Source organism: Leptodactylus fuscus, chromosome 7, assembly GCF_031893055.1.
Source record: "Leptodactylus fuscus isolate aLepFus1 chromosome 7, aLepFus1.hap2, whole genome shotgun sequence".
Taxonomy (NCBI): domain Eukaryota; kingdom Metazoa; phylum Chordata; class Amphibia; order Anura; family Leptodactylidae; genus Leptodactylus; species Leptodactylus fuscus.
The window spans coordinates 17,816,998-17,833,061 of NC_134271.1; the positions used below are offsets into that span (position 1 = coordinate 17,816,998).

A 16,064-nucleotide genomic window follows, 5' to 3' on the forward strand; every position below is an offset into this window, starting at 1 on the left:
AGCAATAACCAGGAATGTCTGTGGATGGGTCTTCTCCTTTTGGAGCTATTCTGACTTGTCTTTATTCACAGGCAATGTCATTAGGTTTCTTAGAAAGTCAGACATTGATCTGTAAGACCTTCCAGAAAGATGGCAAGTAGAGATGAGCGAACACTGTTCGGATCAGCCGTTCCGAACAGCACGCTCCCATAGAAATGAATGGAAGCACCTGGCATGGTGACCGGCCAAATGTACATGCCAGGTGCTTCCATTCATTTCTATGGGAGCGTGCTGTTTGGAACGGCTGATCCCTCATCTCTAATGGCAAGTTTTCCACTCAAGGACAACTTACTTGCATATTCACATCAAGCCGCGCATATACGGTATGTAAGACTCTACACAGCGCAAGGTGGCCAGAAAAGCCACAGTGCCCCTTAGTGACTGCAGAAAGCAATTACAGCTGAAGGACTTCTCGCACACTTCTACAAGTCAGACGAGCAATGCCAGAAGAAGGGTTTCCTAACTTAGTAAAGGTTAGTTAGGCCATAGAGAGCCTGATAGACAATCATGTGGTAGCGATAACATACAGCAGAGGGAGGGATGAGCGCAGAAGCAGTCGCTCCCCCTCCCCCCCATCCTTTGCATCAGTAAGTATACTATGTGTGAAATTTGCAAGAAGCCAAACGTCATACACAGAAGAGAACACATCCCATCACATTGCGGCTGAGGTTTGACTTTTTTTTTATTTTTTGTGTTTGCTGTCTTAAGTTAAAAGGTCTGAGTGTTGCGTTGAAGAGAAGATTTACTGCACACCCGAAACCGCTCTTCAGAGGACAGACAGCTCCTCTCCCCCTCCCCAGGGTCCTCACTTGAAGATTTTGCCCTGGTTGAAGGGTTTGCCCACATGCTTGAATTCTCCTTCCCAGCAGAAATATTCCTTCACAAGGGTTTTGCACTCCTCGCTGTCGGTGTCCAGCTTCCTCCACTTGTACGATTCATAGTCTATCTGCCAATCCTCACTGAGCTGTAGAGAAGAAGATGATGATATTAACCGATCCACAAGTACAGACCGCACACTGGGGGTCAACTACATACCGTACTGTGCAAAGGTTTTAGGCAGGTGTGAAATAATGCTCCCCCATACATCTGCCTATAACTTTTGCACAGTAGTGAATGTAACCAAACAGCCACCCCAAAAAACAAACCACACTTACTGTGAATGCCAAATCCTGGCCTCTGAACACCCACACTCCGGAGATTGAGCTGTCATTGTTGGTTCCAAACAGGATGACGCTGGCGAAGCCGGTTTTACGCAGCTTGTCCAGACGCTGGAACATACCTGCCAAGGAAAGGGGCAAAAACTTAAAATCACAAGCAACTATGGCAGTGCTGTGTATGTATTCAAGATGGTCATTTAAGAAGGGGCGACCTTATCAAAACCAACATGGTTGCCCTCTACAGGTTTTTTGTGGTATTGCGGCTCAACCCATTTCAAGATGAAAGTTAAGCAGACCGTACTGTACCCCTTATTCAATGTTTTGGGGTTCCTGCAGTCAGACGCTTCTACCCTGTAGATACGAATAAGCGTTCGCTCACGCTATCCTATGAACTATGGAGCGCCCAGGCAGGATCATCCAGTTCTGTACTATAGGATACAGATCTGAGGCTCGCTTGTTTCATAGGCGGCCACGTCTTGCCAGGATTATTGACCGTGTTAAAACTTGACAATTAAAACACATCATGTTAAAGCTGCCAAATAAAACATGTAGACGGCAGGAGCAGACAACAGCCGTGATCTCCGTGTGATAACCTCCTCCGCCCACACAGGGTTACAGAACAACTTTCCCAAGCTGCGCCCTCGCTCAGGAATGTAACACAAGGCATCTGCAGACCGGCCTTGTGTTTTTCAACACTCCCTTTAAGAAACCCAGCGGCTTGTCCCTTCCTTCAACCTTGGCCCTACTCCCATTTTTTGGGAACAGCCCAAACAGAGACCTGCTTACACCTAAATTCTGTACCCAGCGTGCAGGCTCGGTCTTGTGCAGACCCTGTAATATCGGATAATGGGCCGTACAGTCAGGCGGCACAACCTTGTCATCTGGCACGGCTATGGCAATTACGCCATAAGGTTCTGATCCTCGTGTTATGGATACATGCTTTTCAGGTCTATGACAAAACTAGATACAACACGATCCTCGAAGACATGATGTTCAAGATTTGGCAGCCTCATGTTTTTACAAGGGAGATTACTGCGCCTTTACGAATACTAATAGGGACCATGCAAGGCTCGCATGAAACTAGAACGGTTAGTGATCACTAGAACAGGGGTCCACCATAACCCCTGGTACCGTTTGCAGAATTTTACTGCACATGTGGGGTCACTAGTCTATTTTTTTTTTATATGTAGATTGTGAGCCCCATATAGAGATCACAATGAACATTTTTTTTCCTATCCGTATGTCTTTGTAGAATGGGAGGAAATCCATGCAAACACGGGGAGAACATACAAACTCCTTGTTCCTGCCGGGATTCAAACCCAGGACTCCAAGGCTGCAGTGCTAACCACCGAGTCATTTTGTGTGTTATGAAAGATGGTTCTAGAGAGTTTTTGAAGTCTGCTAAAAATTTATGTAAACGTAAAACGTAGTCGATCACCAGAATGAAGCATATTAAACCAGCCATACAATTACGTAGATCAGGCTTGTGTTTCTATTGGGGATACTCCCAATGTGGAGCACCAAGGATAGCTCCGTTGCTCCAAACTGCACAGGAACACCCCTCCTGTCACTGGGTGATACATCTGTGGGGGAAAAGCGGAAACCTCACTTGACATCCCCCATGACTCAAAAAAGGGAATGAGGTTGCATTAAAACAGTGTAAAAAAGTGCTGCAGGAAAAACCATGACGCTTCTCTTCTGTGGTTTTCCCTGCAGCGCTTTTTGGCTGCAGCTCGCTAAGTGGGGCCTTAAAGGAGGACCCATCACTAATCCAGAAAGGTCTTAGTAAATACTTGTAGCATCTTTTCTTATAACTCTCTTGGGGTGTTACGCTGTTCCTTTTAGGAGAAGATGAATAAACTGACAACTGGGCGTTATCGTTCCCATTGCCAAAGGCTGTGTCCCTATACAGTCTGGTACTGTCAGCACTAATGGTGTCTGAGGGGCAAGAACAATCCAACTAACACCCGGTTGCCATTTCATTGATGAATTACCAGAGGAGAGATTACAGACGACGCGCTCCAGAACGGTTATGGGGAATGTGTGCACAGAAGACCGGTTCTCAAATCCGTAAGATGTTACAGCAGTCACATACCTGTAATGAGGTTGCAGCTCATGAAGGTCTGAGTGAGTTCACTGGGGAAGCGGTACTCGGAGTACCAGATGGACCAGCCCTCTTTGTCAAAGTGTTCCCAGAAATAAGGCAGAGCCACGGATAGTGTGTCTTCATTGGAGTATTTTCTTTTAAATTCATCCATGATGAAGGAGCTGGAGAGACGGACATGAAGTTATTGGGGAGGATTACATACAGTACGGCCAAGAAGGATAGAAGGAAGAGATGATAACATATGTATACAAACATGTGTGGTAAAGCTAGTGCAGACTGACGCTCCCTCCAGGGCAGGAGAGGTTAATAGCCTACCCCTTGTTCTAACATAACATGAGCACTATCAGAGAGCCAGAAACAATAGCAAACATCAGAGGTAAGCGTCGCTGGTAAGGGCCCCCCAAGTGTCATAAGGCATAGCTGGGAGGGCCAAGTAATTCTATCCAGCAAGAGAATCTCTGGCGCCGCTGATCTCAAGACAAAATATAAGAAACAGGTTACGTACCAAGAGAAGCATAAGCAGAGCTGGGGAGCCCTCTAGTGGCGGCTTCATAACTACACCATTTATGTTGTACAGATTGAGTTGGGGGTTGGCGTTCCGGTTTGGTCCCAACACCGGAGGCATATGATCGGAACCAGTTCCAACCCCCCCTCCCCTAACCTCACAGGTAATTTCCCATCACAAGTCCCCCTCGGTCTGAACCTACTCCCCATGCATCAAAAAATATATACTAGATCTATTAAAGGTCAAGGACAACCCCTTTAAATTCGTGTTTTTTTTTTTTTTTTTTTATATCAAACCTAAGCAAATGCATACCAAATAGAGATGAGCGAGTACTGTTAGGATCAGCCGATCCGAACAGCACGCTCCATAGAAATGAATGGATGCACCTGGTACTTCCGCTTTGACGGCGGCCGGCCGCTTAACCCCCCGCGTGCCGGCTACGTCCATTCATTTCTATGCGAGCGTGCTGTTCGGATCGGCTGATCCGCACAGTACTCGCTCATCTCCAATACCAAACATTTGGATTATCTGTCATGTACAGAGGCATTATCTGGGCTTAGGTAGACCTGGTTTAGTTTTTTGGCCGGGGCCAATGTAACCTGCTGAACGGCATTCAGGGAAAGTAAGTTCTTCCCTCATCAGTATGACAAAGGGATCCTTTCAGCTTTGATGAGGTGAAAGACTGAGAGAAGAGGGTTTGCTGAGAGGACACAAGAGCCAAGTAATCTCCTGGGCCAATACTCTATTATTCAATGGTTATCTGTGTAAACGCCTGTTCACACGTGGCAGAATTATAACAGAAGTTTCACACAACTGAATGGGGTTTGTAAAGAGCCGTGCACATTCTACATAAACCATCTGCAGAATCAGGCTACAGGTTTGCAGTTGCTGAATGTTTTGGCTACAAATCTATATATGGGGCAGCACAATACCAGGATAGAAAGGGTGAGGGGCATTGAAAGAGAGGTGTACCTCTTAGGGAGGTGGGCATAGGGGTCCTTTGACTTGGGCTCCGCTGCAAGAGCCTTCTCGGACTCATCGAGGTCATCCACGGCGGCTGGTGCTGGGGCAGGTGCGGGCTTCTTCTCCTCCTTCTCTTTCTTCTGCTCTTTTGGGGGCTTTTCTTTCTTGGGGGTTTCTTTCTTGGGCTGCAGTTCTGCAAATTTCTTAGCTGGTGAAAAAAGACACAGCATATAAGAACGCCATAGTCTGTGTAGACAGTAGTAGGGTCTGCATGTGCCCCATCATACAGGCTCAACCACGCATTTAAAGGGATCCTATCATTGGATACCCTTTTTTTCTGACGGAATAGCCTTGAGAAAAGCTATTCTTCTCCTACCTTTAGATGTCTTCACACCACTATTCAGTTGAAATCCTGCTTTTCTTCGGTATGCAAAACTGGGGGCGGGCCAGAGCACTCAAACGGCACTGGGGGCGTTCCCAATGCTGCGAGAGAACTCACCAGCACCGCCTCCAGTTTCTTCTGGAACCACCTCTCCCTGTGTCATCTTCCGGCCTGGCTTTCAATTTCCTAGGCCAGGGGTCCTCAAACTTTTTAAAAGGTGGGTCAGGTCACTGTCCCTCGGACCATTGGAGGGCCGGAATATAGTTTAAAGGGATTCTACCATTAAAATCACATTTTTTTTTTCCTCGATAACACATAGGAATAGCCTTAAGAAAGCCTCCTCTTCTCCTACCTTTCGATTTCTTCTTTGCCCTGCCGTTTGGTTAAAATTCCGTTTTCTGTCGGTATGCAAATGAGTTATCTTGCAACACTGGGGCATCCCCAATGCTGCGAGAGAACTCTCCAGCGCCGCCTCCAACTTCTTCTGGAACATCGTGTTTATGCGTCTTCTTCTGGTGCAGGCAGAGCCGACTGAGCATGTTAACAGGCCACAAGAAAATGGCTGCTTACTTACTGTGCAAGCGGCCATTTTTCTTGTGGCCGCGGGCATGTGCAGTCGGCTCTGAGCGAGGCCCAAGGCGTACAAGTTTCACCGCCTGCGCCAGAAGAAGACGCATGAAGATGACGTTCCAGAAGAAGATAGAGGTGGCACTGGAGAGTTCTCTCGCAGCACTGGGGACGCTCCCAGTGCTGCAAGAGAACTCATTTGCATACCGACAGAAAACGGAATAATAACTGAACGGTGGCACGGAGAAGAATAGCCTTTCTTAAGGCTATTCTGACGTGTCAACGACAATTTTTTTTTTTTTTAATGGTAGAATCCCTTTAAAGCTGACCCAGCGGAATGCACACACCAAACACAAGTGTGAGCGCCCCCTGAGGGGTTATTAATCCTACAGTAAGATATTATAGTGCTTACTTCAGGGGGCACAGATGGGGTCTGGGATCAAGGACGTCAGCAGGCACTAAACCAAACTAGTGAGGTGGCTTTGCCCACTGTAATTTGGGCTGCCTCAGGTCAGGTCACGTTGCTATGGTGACCTGACTGACGAAGTGACGCAGAGGGGTACAATTGACTATACCGGGCCAGGCCATGGAGACAGCGCGCTTCACTTTACCTTTTGGAGGGCACCGCTCCTGATGTCTGCGTGATCTGCTCTGTCTCCAGTGTCCGCATGTTACATCGCAAGTATGCGATGTAAGGAGGATACCGGAGGCAGATCACCATCATACATGCGATGTTACAGGAGGACACAGGTGGACACCGGAGGCAGAGCAGATCGCGCAGACATCAGGAGCGGTGCCCTCCAATAGGTGAAGTGAAGCGCGCTACATGGCCTGGACCGAGCTCCCCAGGGAGCTTCATTATAAATGCGCGCCTGCCGGTGGTGCCGGCGGGCCGGACAGATGTGCTCGGCGGGCTGCATGTGGCCCGCAGGCCATAGTTTGAGGACTCCTGTCCTAGGCCTTGGGCAGAGCTGACTGCGCATGTCCGGGCCAAACGAAAATGGCCAATTACACCAGCTTACAGTTTAAGCAGCCATTTTCTTGTGGCCTGTGGGCATATGCAGTCGGCTCTGCGTAAGGCCTAGGAGATTGAAAGACAGGCCTGAAGATGACACGGAGAGGCGGTGCCGGTGAGTTCTCTCACAGCATTGGGGACACCCCCAGTGCGGTGAGAACATCTAAAAGTAGGAGAAGAATAGTCTTTCTTAGGGTGCATTCACACTGAGTAAACGCTAGCTTATTTTGTAGAGTAAAATTACACTTGTAAATTTTGCTATCCCATTGACTTCAATGACATTTTACAGGCGTATTTTTACAGGCGTATTTTTACACTTGTAAAAAAATATCATTGAAGTCAATGGGATAGCAAAATTTACAAGTGTAATTTTACTCTACAAAATAAGCTAGCGTTTACTCAGTGTGAATGCACCCTTAAGGCTATTCCTATGTGTTAGTCAGAAAAGAAAAAAGAAAGGGCATCCAATGATAGGATCCCTTTAAGGCCTAAAGCTATGGCAGACACGGCCAGTTATAGTTTGCATTGTCAGCAACTCCTCTCTCGTTCCTGGACCAGTGGCTATGTAATTAGACAACACCTTTAACCAAAATTAACATGCACCATGTGACTTGTGTCACCCCAGCCCAGAGTTACTGCTCAGCCCCAGTCAAGTGAATAGTGTTGAAATGCAACACTAGACACAGCCCAAGGCCAGACAGCGGACATAGCAATGATTCTAGGATGGGAGCAAAGAATACCTTTTAATGCAGACCAAACCTTACCATCAAACTGAGCCATCTTGTCACACAGCTTGACCTCTCCCAAGACTGCACGGAACTGGGGCTGATTCACGCAAGTCACAAACCATCTTGTGACATTACCAAAAGGCTGACGGAAGGATGCATCCAAGACCTGTAAGACGCAGATCCAGAGATCAGCACAGACTGGAAAGTCAATCACACAAGCTGCTGCTGGTCATTGTGGCCATGGAGGGACCAGAAGAGGAGCAAGGATGTAAACGTTACCTGCTTGTACAGCCACAGCAGGGAGCAAGTAACAGCAATGTCAGCCAGTGTGACTCTCTCACCAACCAAGAAAGTCCGAGTCTGAAGATGGGCATCCAAGGTAGCCAAGATAAGTTTCACCTCCTCCTTGGCTTGTTCTGTGGCCTAATAAAGAGATTGATATAATAAGGATGTATCAGGGAGCAACAACACATTCTAGACGCCAATACAGTGGGAACCATGACTGCAGACTAACCTATTACTGCAGTTACTGAACAGGACCCTAAAGCGGACCATGCAAAAGAATACTGACAGCCAATAAGTGGCCGGCTAGTTGTTAATAGTGAGATCATTTACATACAGGCGAGCAGGAAGCTTAGTAAGCCGGCGGTCATAATAATAGATCAGTCAAATCTGCCATTCCCCTGTCCAGACTTCTGACTAAGCTCACCAAACTGGATCCACTTATGCCTCTGGCTAAAACACACATCAAAAGCTGCAATGGTAAAACTGCTGAAACTGCCCCAAGGAGATGGACTGTAATCTTTATGGCCAAGTTCATACAAAGAACAGAGTCAGCCCGATTTACCACCACAAGAGGGGCTCAGCATGTCAAGTTTGGTTCACCCGCAGTGTTCAGGCACCATCTATAATGACCTGGATAGGCTTAAAGGGATTCTACCATTAAAACCCCTTTTTGTGGATAAGACTTTGGAATAGCCTTTAGAAAGGCTATTCGTCTCTTACCTTTAGACGTGGTCTCTGCCGCGCCGTTCCTTAGAAATACCGGTATGCAAATTAGTTCTCTGTCAGCGATGGGGGTGGGCCCCACTGCTGCTAGAGAACACAATCCTGCGACGACTCCTTCTTCGGCTGGATCCTCCCCTTCTCTGTCATCTTCCTCCTGCATCACCTCTGACGCCTGCGCAGTTGGCTCTGCCAGTGAGACACTAGCAGAGCCGAGTGTGAATGCCGGCCGGCGGCCAGTTTTGGGAGGCCGCGCCTGCATTGAACTTCAAGAGCAAGAGCGTCCTCCCAAAAATGGCCACCATGCACAGTTGGCTCTACTAGCGTCTCACTGCGCAGGAGTCGGAGGTGACGCAGGAGGAAGACAACAGAGAAGAGGAGGATCCACCGAAGATAGAGGCGTCGCAGGATCGTGTTCTTGAGCAGAGGGGGACGTCCCCATCGCATTTTCAGCACTGGGGCCCGCCCCCATCGCTGCCAGAGAACTAATTTGCATACCAGTAAAACCCGGTATTTCTAAAGAACGGCGCGGTGGAGAACACATCTAAAGGTAAGAGACGAATAGCCTTTGTAAAGACTATTCTGACGTCTTATCCACACACACACAAAAAAAAAAAAAAAAAAAAAAAAAAGATGTTTTAATGGTAGAATCCCTTTAATGGGGCGGTCCCGCTATGGAGACCTATTCCCTATACCGTAAATAAGGGATAAGTGTCCATAATGGGACCTCTCCTTCAAATGACAAGTCTGCGGCCTCACAGTGTGCCAGGCTACACTAGAAGTCTCAGGAAGAAGTGCAACTCGGCCTTACCTGCTTGTTGAACTGCATAATGCCCAGAGTTGGGAAGACCCAAGCACTGGCCGGAGGGACAATGTGGTTGTCTGCAAAGCTGACCCATTGCAGGACCTGGGCCTGGTCTAGACGGGAAGCTCCGCGCAGTTCTTCATTACCCACTGAGGAAAGAAAACGGGACTGTGAGCAATAAAGCAGACATAGGCCGGACACGTCACTAATGCAAGAAATTGACCCACGTAGGTAAGACTCCACTCACATCTCGGTCTGCACAGCGCCATACAACAAGTATTGGAGACGAGACAGAGATACAAATAAGATGTGTGAATAGAACCATACAGCATTACAGAACTTACCATAGTGAGCGATGGCGCTGCTCTCAAACAGACAGAAGCCGTCATTGCCCTCAAATGCTGGAACCTAAAAACACAAGATAAGAGTCATTGCCTTGTAGAGCGGCCATCATACCCTCCATCCCTATACCCCGTACACGAGCGCATGTAAGAGTCACAAATCCTCACCTTCCCCAGGGGAAACTTCTTCAGGAATTCAGGTGTTTTGTTGGTTACACCAAACTGGAATTCTGGGGCAGAGGAAGCAACAGTGATGGGGAACCCCGAATACTGAGCAGCGATGAGGGGCTTGTACGCCCTCCAGTTATCAGGGTATGTGTACAGAGTCTGCAGGGGGAGATAAACCATAAGATATTAGAGATAAGACAGTCCAAGACATACAAACAGCAGAGATAAGATAATCCAAGACATACAAACAGCAAAAGGGGCATGGGATTTGCAGCAGATTTCACCTCTGTACATTGTAGGGGATAAAATCTGCAGCGGGTTTTGTACGGTGTGGCGGAGGCTTGTGCAGGGACACCCACCTTGCAGCTATGGAGGTAAATTATTACAGAAGAGATACAGTTTTGTAGACGAACGTCAACTATTCGGTGATTAACTGGGGTAAACTATACAGAGGAAGACCCCCTCTACCCAGTACGGACACCTATGCCAGTGGTGACAGATGGTTAACACCTTGAAAGCGGTTATACTACAGAGGCTAAAGAATAAACTGCTGATCGGCGAGGGTCTGACTGCTGAGACCCCCACTGACCCAGAGAACAGCGGTGTAACTTACTCCCATTGAAAATGCAGACACGGCCCCATTACATCCATATCAATGAGCCTCAGAAAGAACTGAAGTCCAGCACCCCGCCATTCCTGGTGCTCCTGTATCAGTGCGCAGTATTGGGGAACGCCTGCACCCCCCGCTGCATTATAAGTGGAGTAAGACGCACCAACACTAACCATAGCGATAGGCCGCTACAGTAACCCTGCAAGCCATCATTAAGGTTAATGGGGAGATTTCGGTGATCCCTGTTTCCTGACTCACTGTCACAACATGATGGAGAAAGTCATAGAGGCAGAGGACGCTACTCATGGAAGACACACCTAGATAATAGCACGGGGAGGACGAGGGCAACATAAGCCGAGGATTGGTGCAATAAAACAGTGTCGGACCCCAAACAGCGGCCGGTACCGGGGGGGGGGACAGAGGAAGGGGGTGACAGTGACGCAGGGGCGCACAGATACCTAAAAAAACTGGCACGGAATTAAGAATGAAGGAATATGGCTCAGAATGGAGGGGTACAGTGACCATGTAGTGCTACACCCCCAGGGGGAGCTCTCACCATTAGGGGGACCCCCACTGACAATGTTAGTGCGCCCCCTGTGTGTTAGTAACAGCAGCACAGCTCTACTACAGTGTCAGCGGGGCCCCTATAGAGATCAGGGCCACAGCAGCTATAGCCCCTATAGAAACTACCCCTTCTACCCTTCCCCCCTGACATGTCCCGCCCCTCCCCCACCACGACAGCTGACGGCTCTAACAAAGGCAGCGGCAATAATGCAGAATAATGAAGTAACTGCAATTCATTCTACAATGTCTGTGTCCTCCATAGTCCATGCACTGGCCCCAGCCGGAGGCTTCACCCAATGCCCACTGCACCGGACAATGAAGCTGAAAGGAACATGACACCCAGGTGACAGGCTACACAGGGCGGTTTTGACAGGATTCAAATGCAAAGCCGCAAGTGTCAGCTATAACACAGACAGTGCGACTTTCAGCTCCGGCCAGGGGCTCAGCGCCCGTACACACATGCACGGCACCGCACAGTTCCGGGTGTAGCCGGGAGGGGGAGTCCTGTCAGCGGGGCTACCACCCCAAATACATGACAAGTGCGGGAAATACAGACACCCCAAGGCCGAGCACCCCCTGCCCCGACACAGGGCCGCCCGCCGGGCCCCGGGGTGACTCTGCTGCCCGGATGCGCTCAGATATCCCCGGACCCATTCTCTACTCACCCCGCCGGCCATCTTCACTCGAGGAGAAAGGGAGGAGCCGTAAAGCGAGCGTGCAACGTCACCAGCCAGCGACCGCAAAGAGAGACCCCTGCCGGGTGTCGTGATATAGAGCGGAGGCTGCGCCCCCTGCTGGTAGCATTGTATATTACATGATGAGTACAGAAGCGATGTGTCATTGTCTGGCTGCTGTGGTGAGACATGGCTGGAGAATAGTATATAGAGGATATATAACAAGTCACCTACCTACACCTAATAGTATATAGAGGATATATAACAAGTCACCTACCTACACCTAATAGTATATAGAGTGTCTATAACAAGTCACCTACCTACACCTAATAGTATATAGAGTGTCTATAACAAGTCACCTACCTACACCTAATAGTATATAGAGTGTCTATAACAAGTCACCTACCTACACCTAATAGTATATAGAGTGTCTATAACAAGTCACCTAACTATACCTAATAGTATATAGAGGATATATAACAAGTCACCTACCTACACCTAATAGTATATAGAGGATATATAACAAGTCACCTACCTACACCTAATAGTATATAGAGTGTCTATAACAAGTCACCTACCTACACCTAATAGTATATAGAGTGTCTATAACAAGTCACCTAACTACACCTAATAGTATATAGAGTGTCTATAACAAGTCACCTACCTACACCTAATAGTATATAGAGTGTCTATAACAAGTCACCTACCTACACCTAATAGTATATAGAGGGTATATAACAAGTCACCTACCTACACCTAATAGTATATAGAGGATATATAACAAGTCACCTACCTACACCTAATAGTATATAGAGTGTCTATAACAAGTCACCTACCTACACCTAATAGTATATAGAGTGTCTATAACAAGTCACCTAACTACACCTAATAGTATATAGAGTGTCTATAACAAGTCACCTACCTACACCTAATAGTATATAGAGGGTATATAACAAGTCACCTACCTACACCTAATAGTATATAGAGGGTATATAACAAGTCACCTACCTACACCTAATAGTATATAGAGGGTATATAACAAGTCACCTACCTACACCTAATAGTATATAGAGGGTCTATAACAAGTCACCTACCTACACCTAATAGTATATAGAGGGTCTATAACAAGTCACCTACCTACACCTAATAGTATATACAGTGTCTATAACAAGTCACCTACCTACACCTAATAGTATATACAGTGTCTATAACAAGTCACCTACCTACACCTAATAGTATATACAGTGTATATAACAAGTCACCTACCTACACCTAATAGTATATACAGTGTCTATAACAAGTCACCTACCTACACCTAATAGTATATACAGTGTATATAACAAGTCACCTACCTACACCTAATAGTATATAGAGGATATATAACAAGTCACCTACCTACACCTAATAGTATATAGAGGGTATATAACAAGTCACCTACCTACACCTAATAGTATATACAGTGTCTATAACAAGTCACCTACCTACACCTAATAGTATATACAGTGTCTATAACAAGTCACCTACCTACACCTAATAGTATATACAGTGTATATAACAAGTCACCTACCTACACCTAATAGTATATACAGTGTATATAACAAGTCACCTACCTACACCTAATAGTATATAGAGGGTATATAACAAGTCACCTACCTACACCTAATAGTATATAGAGGGTATATAACAAGTCACCTACCTACACCTAATAGTATATACAGTGTATATAACAAGTCACCTACCTATACCTAATAGTATATACAGTGTATATAACAAGTCATCTACCTATACCTAATAGTATATACAGTGTATATAACAAGTCACCTACCTACACCTAATAGTATATACAGTGTATATAACAAGTCACCTACCTACACCTAATAGTATATAGAGTGTCTATAACAAGTCACCTACCTATACCTAATAGTATATAGAGTGTCTATAACAAGTCACCTACCTACACCTAATAGTATATAGAGGGTATATAACAAGTCACCTACCTACACCTAATAGTATATAGAGGGTATATAACAAGTCACCTACCTACACCTAATAGTATATAGAGGGTATATAACAAGTCACCTACCTATACCTAATAGTATATACAGTGTCTATGACAAGTCACCTACCTACTATATATGTGGCGTTTAGTATCCTATAAGTTACTCCCTACATATAATATTATCAGCCATGGTCAGCGTTGTTAATGTCATGAAATACACAGAGTATAATACTGAGCGACTCCCTGCTGCTCTCCTACCCCCTCCTGGTCTCCATAGCTTGGCCTACACGGATGACACTCCCATATAGACATGAAATAACATCAGTGATGGTGGCGGCGTCAGTCGTATATTCACGGCGATACATCAGGGGATACAGAGACAGACCTGACTGTACCCCAATGAGCAATATTGGGGAAATAAAGTAACCTTCCATTTCCAAGTAGATAAGCCATAGTCAGCAGAGTTCGCAGCCTGGCCGAGCATGCATGTGTAGGGGGGGTGTCAGAAGTAGCAGTGGGCAGGCTGCTGGCTATCTATGGTATACAGACAACTTAAAGGGGTTGTCGGGGCCTAAAGCGTAACTAAACTTCTGTATTTGTGTCACTAATACATTTTGTAATAGACTTGACTTGCCTTTCTGTGACATCGGCCCCTCTTTATTCTGCCTATGACTGAGATACTGTATATGGAGTAGGGGGCTGTGTAACATGTAGAGAATATGAGGGCGGGGGAGGGTCACAGGAAACCGTTACATCTCCGGCGTTATCAGAGCTTGCAACGTGCTTGGATTTAAAGGGGTCATCCGAGGACATCACAGGTATTAGGATATTCCTCATGAAACTAGCAGCGATACCCCAATGACAGCGCCCCCTCCTGGTCCAGGACACAAAGGATGAAGAGGCTGCAGACTTACCATCAGGTCGTTTTTACTGAGGTTCACCTGCACGTTTCGACTTTTGCATTGCAAGGCGTTAAAATCTATATGACCGTATTAAATGCTCTGCGTACTGGAAAGGTTTCAGTCGTTGTGCGTTGCATTTGAACATTTTAAAGGGAGTCTGTGACCAGAAATAGAAATAGTCTAAAACACAATAATGTTGTGCACAAATACAACCAATGGGTTCAATGGGTGCCGGCTTACACAATGAAATCGATGAGAGGCTTTCTAACCCATTGATTTCAATGTGTAGCACGCGTAAGCCGGCACCCATTGAAGTCAAGGGGATCTGTTTTGAGCGCTCACACTGACACGTGTTTACGTGTCTAAATGAGCGGCGCGTTACTCCGTGGGAACGGGGCCTCACATAGTAAATCTGCCCCAGTGGTTTTAGGCACTCCGGAGACAAAGTCTACCTACGACTCTGTGCCCTCCATAGTTCAGCAAAAGGATGGACGGCCTACGAAGCCTCTGAGATCTGTAACTTGGAACAAGACACATGTTCTGTACCAAAAACACAGATTATAGAACATTTTATTATTACTTTTTTTTAAATCCAAATACCCTTTAAACGCCTCAGTCTGAAGAATAGGAGAGTGCTCCGCTCCAGCAGCTCAGAGATAACAGGATGACACCGGGAGGAGACGCGCTATAGGGTTATGGAATAGTTAATATCAGATCTGTCCTGGTCTGCTTCATGTTTTATCACTGGAATGAATCTTATAGGGGTGTGCGGATAAATTACGCCCTGGCCAGTATTAGAGGAAGAATGCTAAAACTGCTGGGACCCCCGTTCATCATGAGACACTCATCTGAATGAAGCAGAGGTCAGACATGAGCTACATCACTCACTGTGTATGGGATTGCTGCTCGTACCGCAGATATCCGGGCTATTTCATGGACAGGGGAATGGTACGGGCTACTGCACATGCTCAGTCACCGCTCCATTCCCCTGTTATCATAATCAGTCACATCCCCTCCAATGTAGCAGTTACTCCCTTCCAGTGAATAGGTTATACCCCTTTAACTTATTAAACTGGACAGATGTATCAAAACCCACATACAGCTCAGACTGATATTGCTCAGGCAGCGCACACCAAACCCCCAGCCGCACGTCACTGATACAATCGGGGTCGTCTGCTTGGCAGACACAGAAGTACAAAGAAAACGGACCAAAATAGAATCAATGTTCATATAAAACCTTATTTATATTACATAGTAGCAAAAGTACAATCCGACTATAAACCTTCCTACAAACGAGAGAACCCTCTGAACGAGCCCCTCTCCTGCCGCTATCTCCAGAGGTGGCAGCTTGTTCACGCTCCCTCCATATAGGATAGTAGGAACTCCGCACATATCACACGACTATCCATGAGGAAACAGGATAAGGACGCCCCACGTTATGGCAGCTATGGGGCTGTCCTAAGGGGACCTTTCACCACCTCCATCTCTCTGCAGCCTTCCATGGGCTCCACTGATTCTGACACACTTAGAATT

At 46.6% G+C, this 16,064-nt stretch overlaps 1 protein-coding gene across 1 annotated transcript; it reads right to left on the reverse strand.

Annotated features, from left to right (window-relative positions):
• Positions 1–703: 703 nt before the first annotated feature.
• Positions 704–11,704, reverse strand: EEF1G (eukaryotic translation elongation factor 1 gamma). The gene is made up of 10 exons (XM_075281187.1): positions 11,622–11,704; positions 9,783–9,941; positions 9,618–9,681; positions 9,280–9,422; positions 7,743–7,886; positions 7,500–7,629; positions 4,781–4,979; positions 3,292–3,464; positions 1,194–1,318; positions 704–1,003 (listed from the first exon to the last, which is right to left on the reverse strand). The coding sequence occupies exons 1-10, from the start codon at positions 11,631–11,633 to the stop codon at positions 845–847; spliced, it is 1,308 nt and encodes a 435-aa protein (XP_075137288.1). The 5' UTR covers positions 11,634–11,704; the 3' UTR covers positions 704–844.
• Between the last annotated feature and the right edge of the window lie 4,360 nt (positions 11,705–16,064).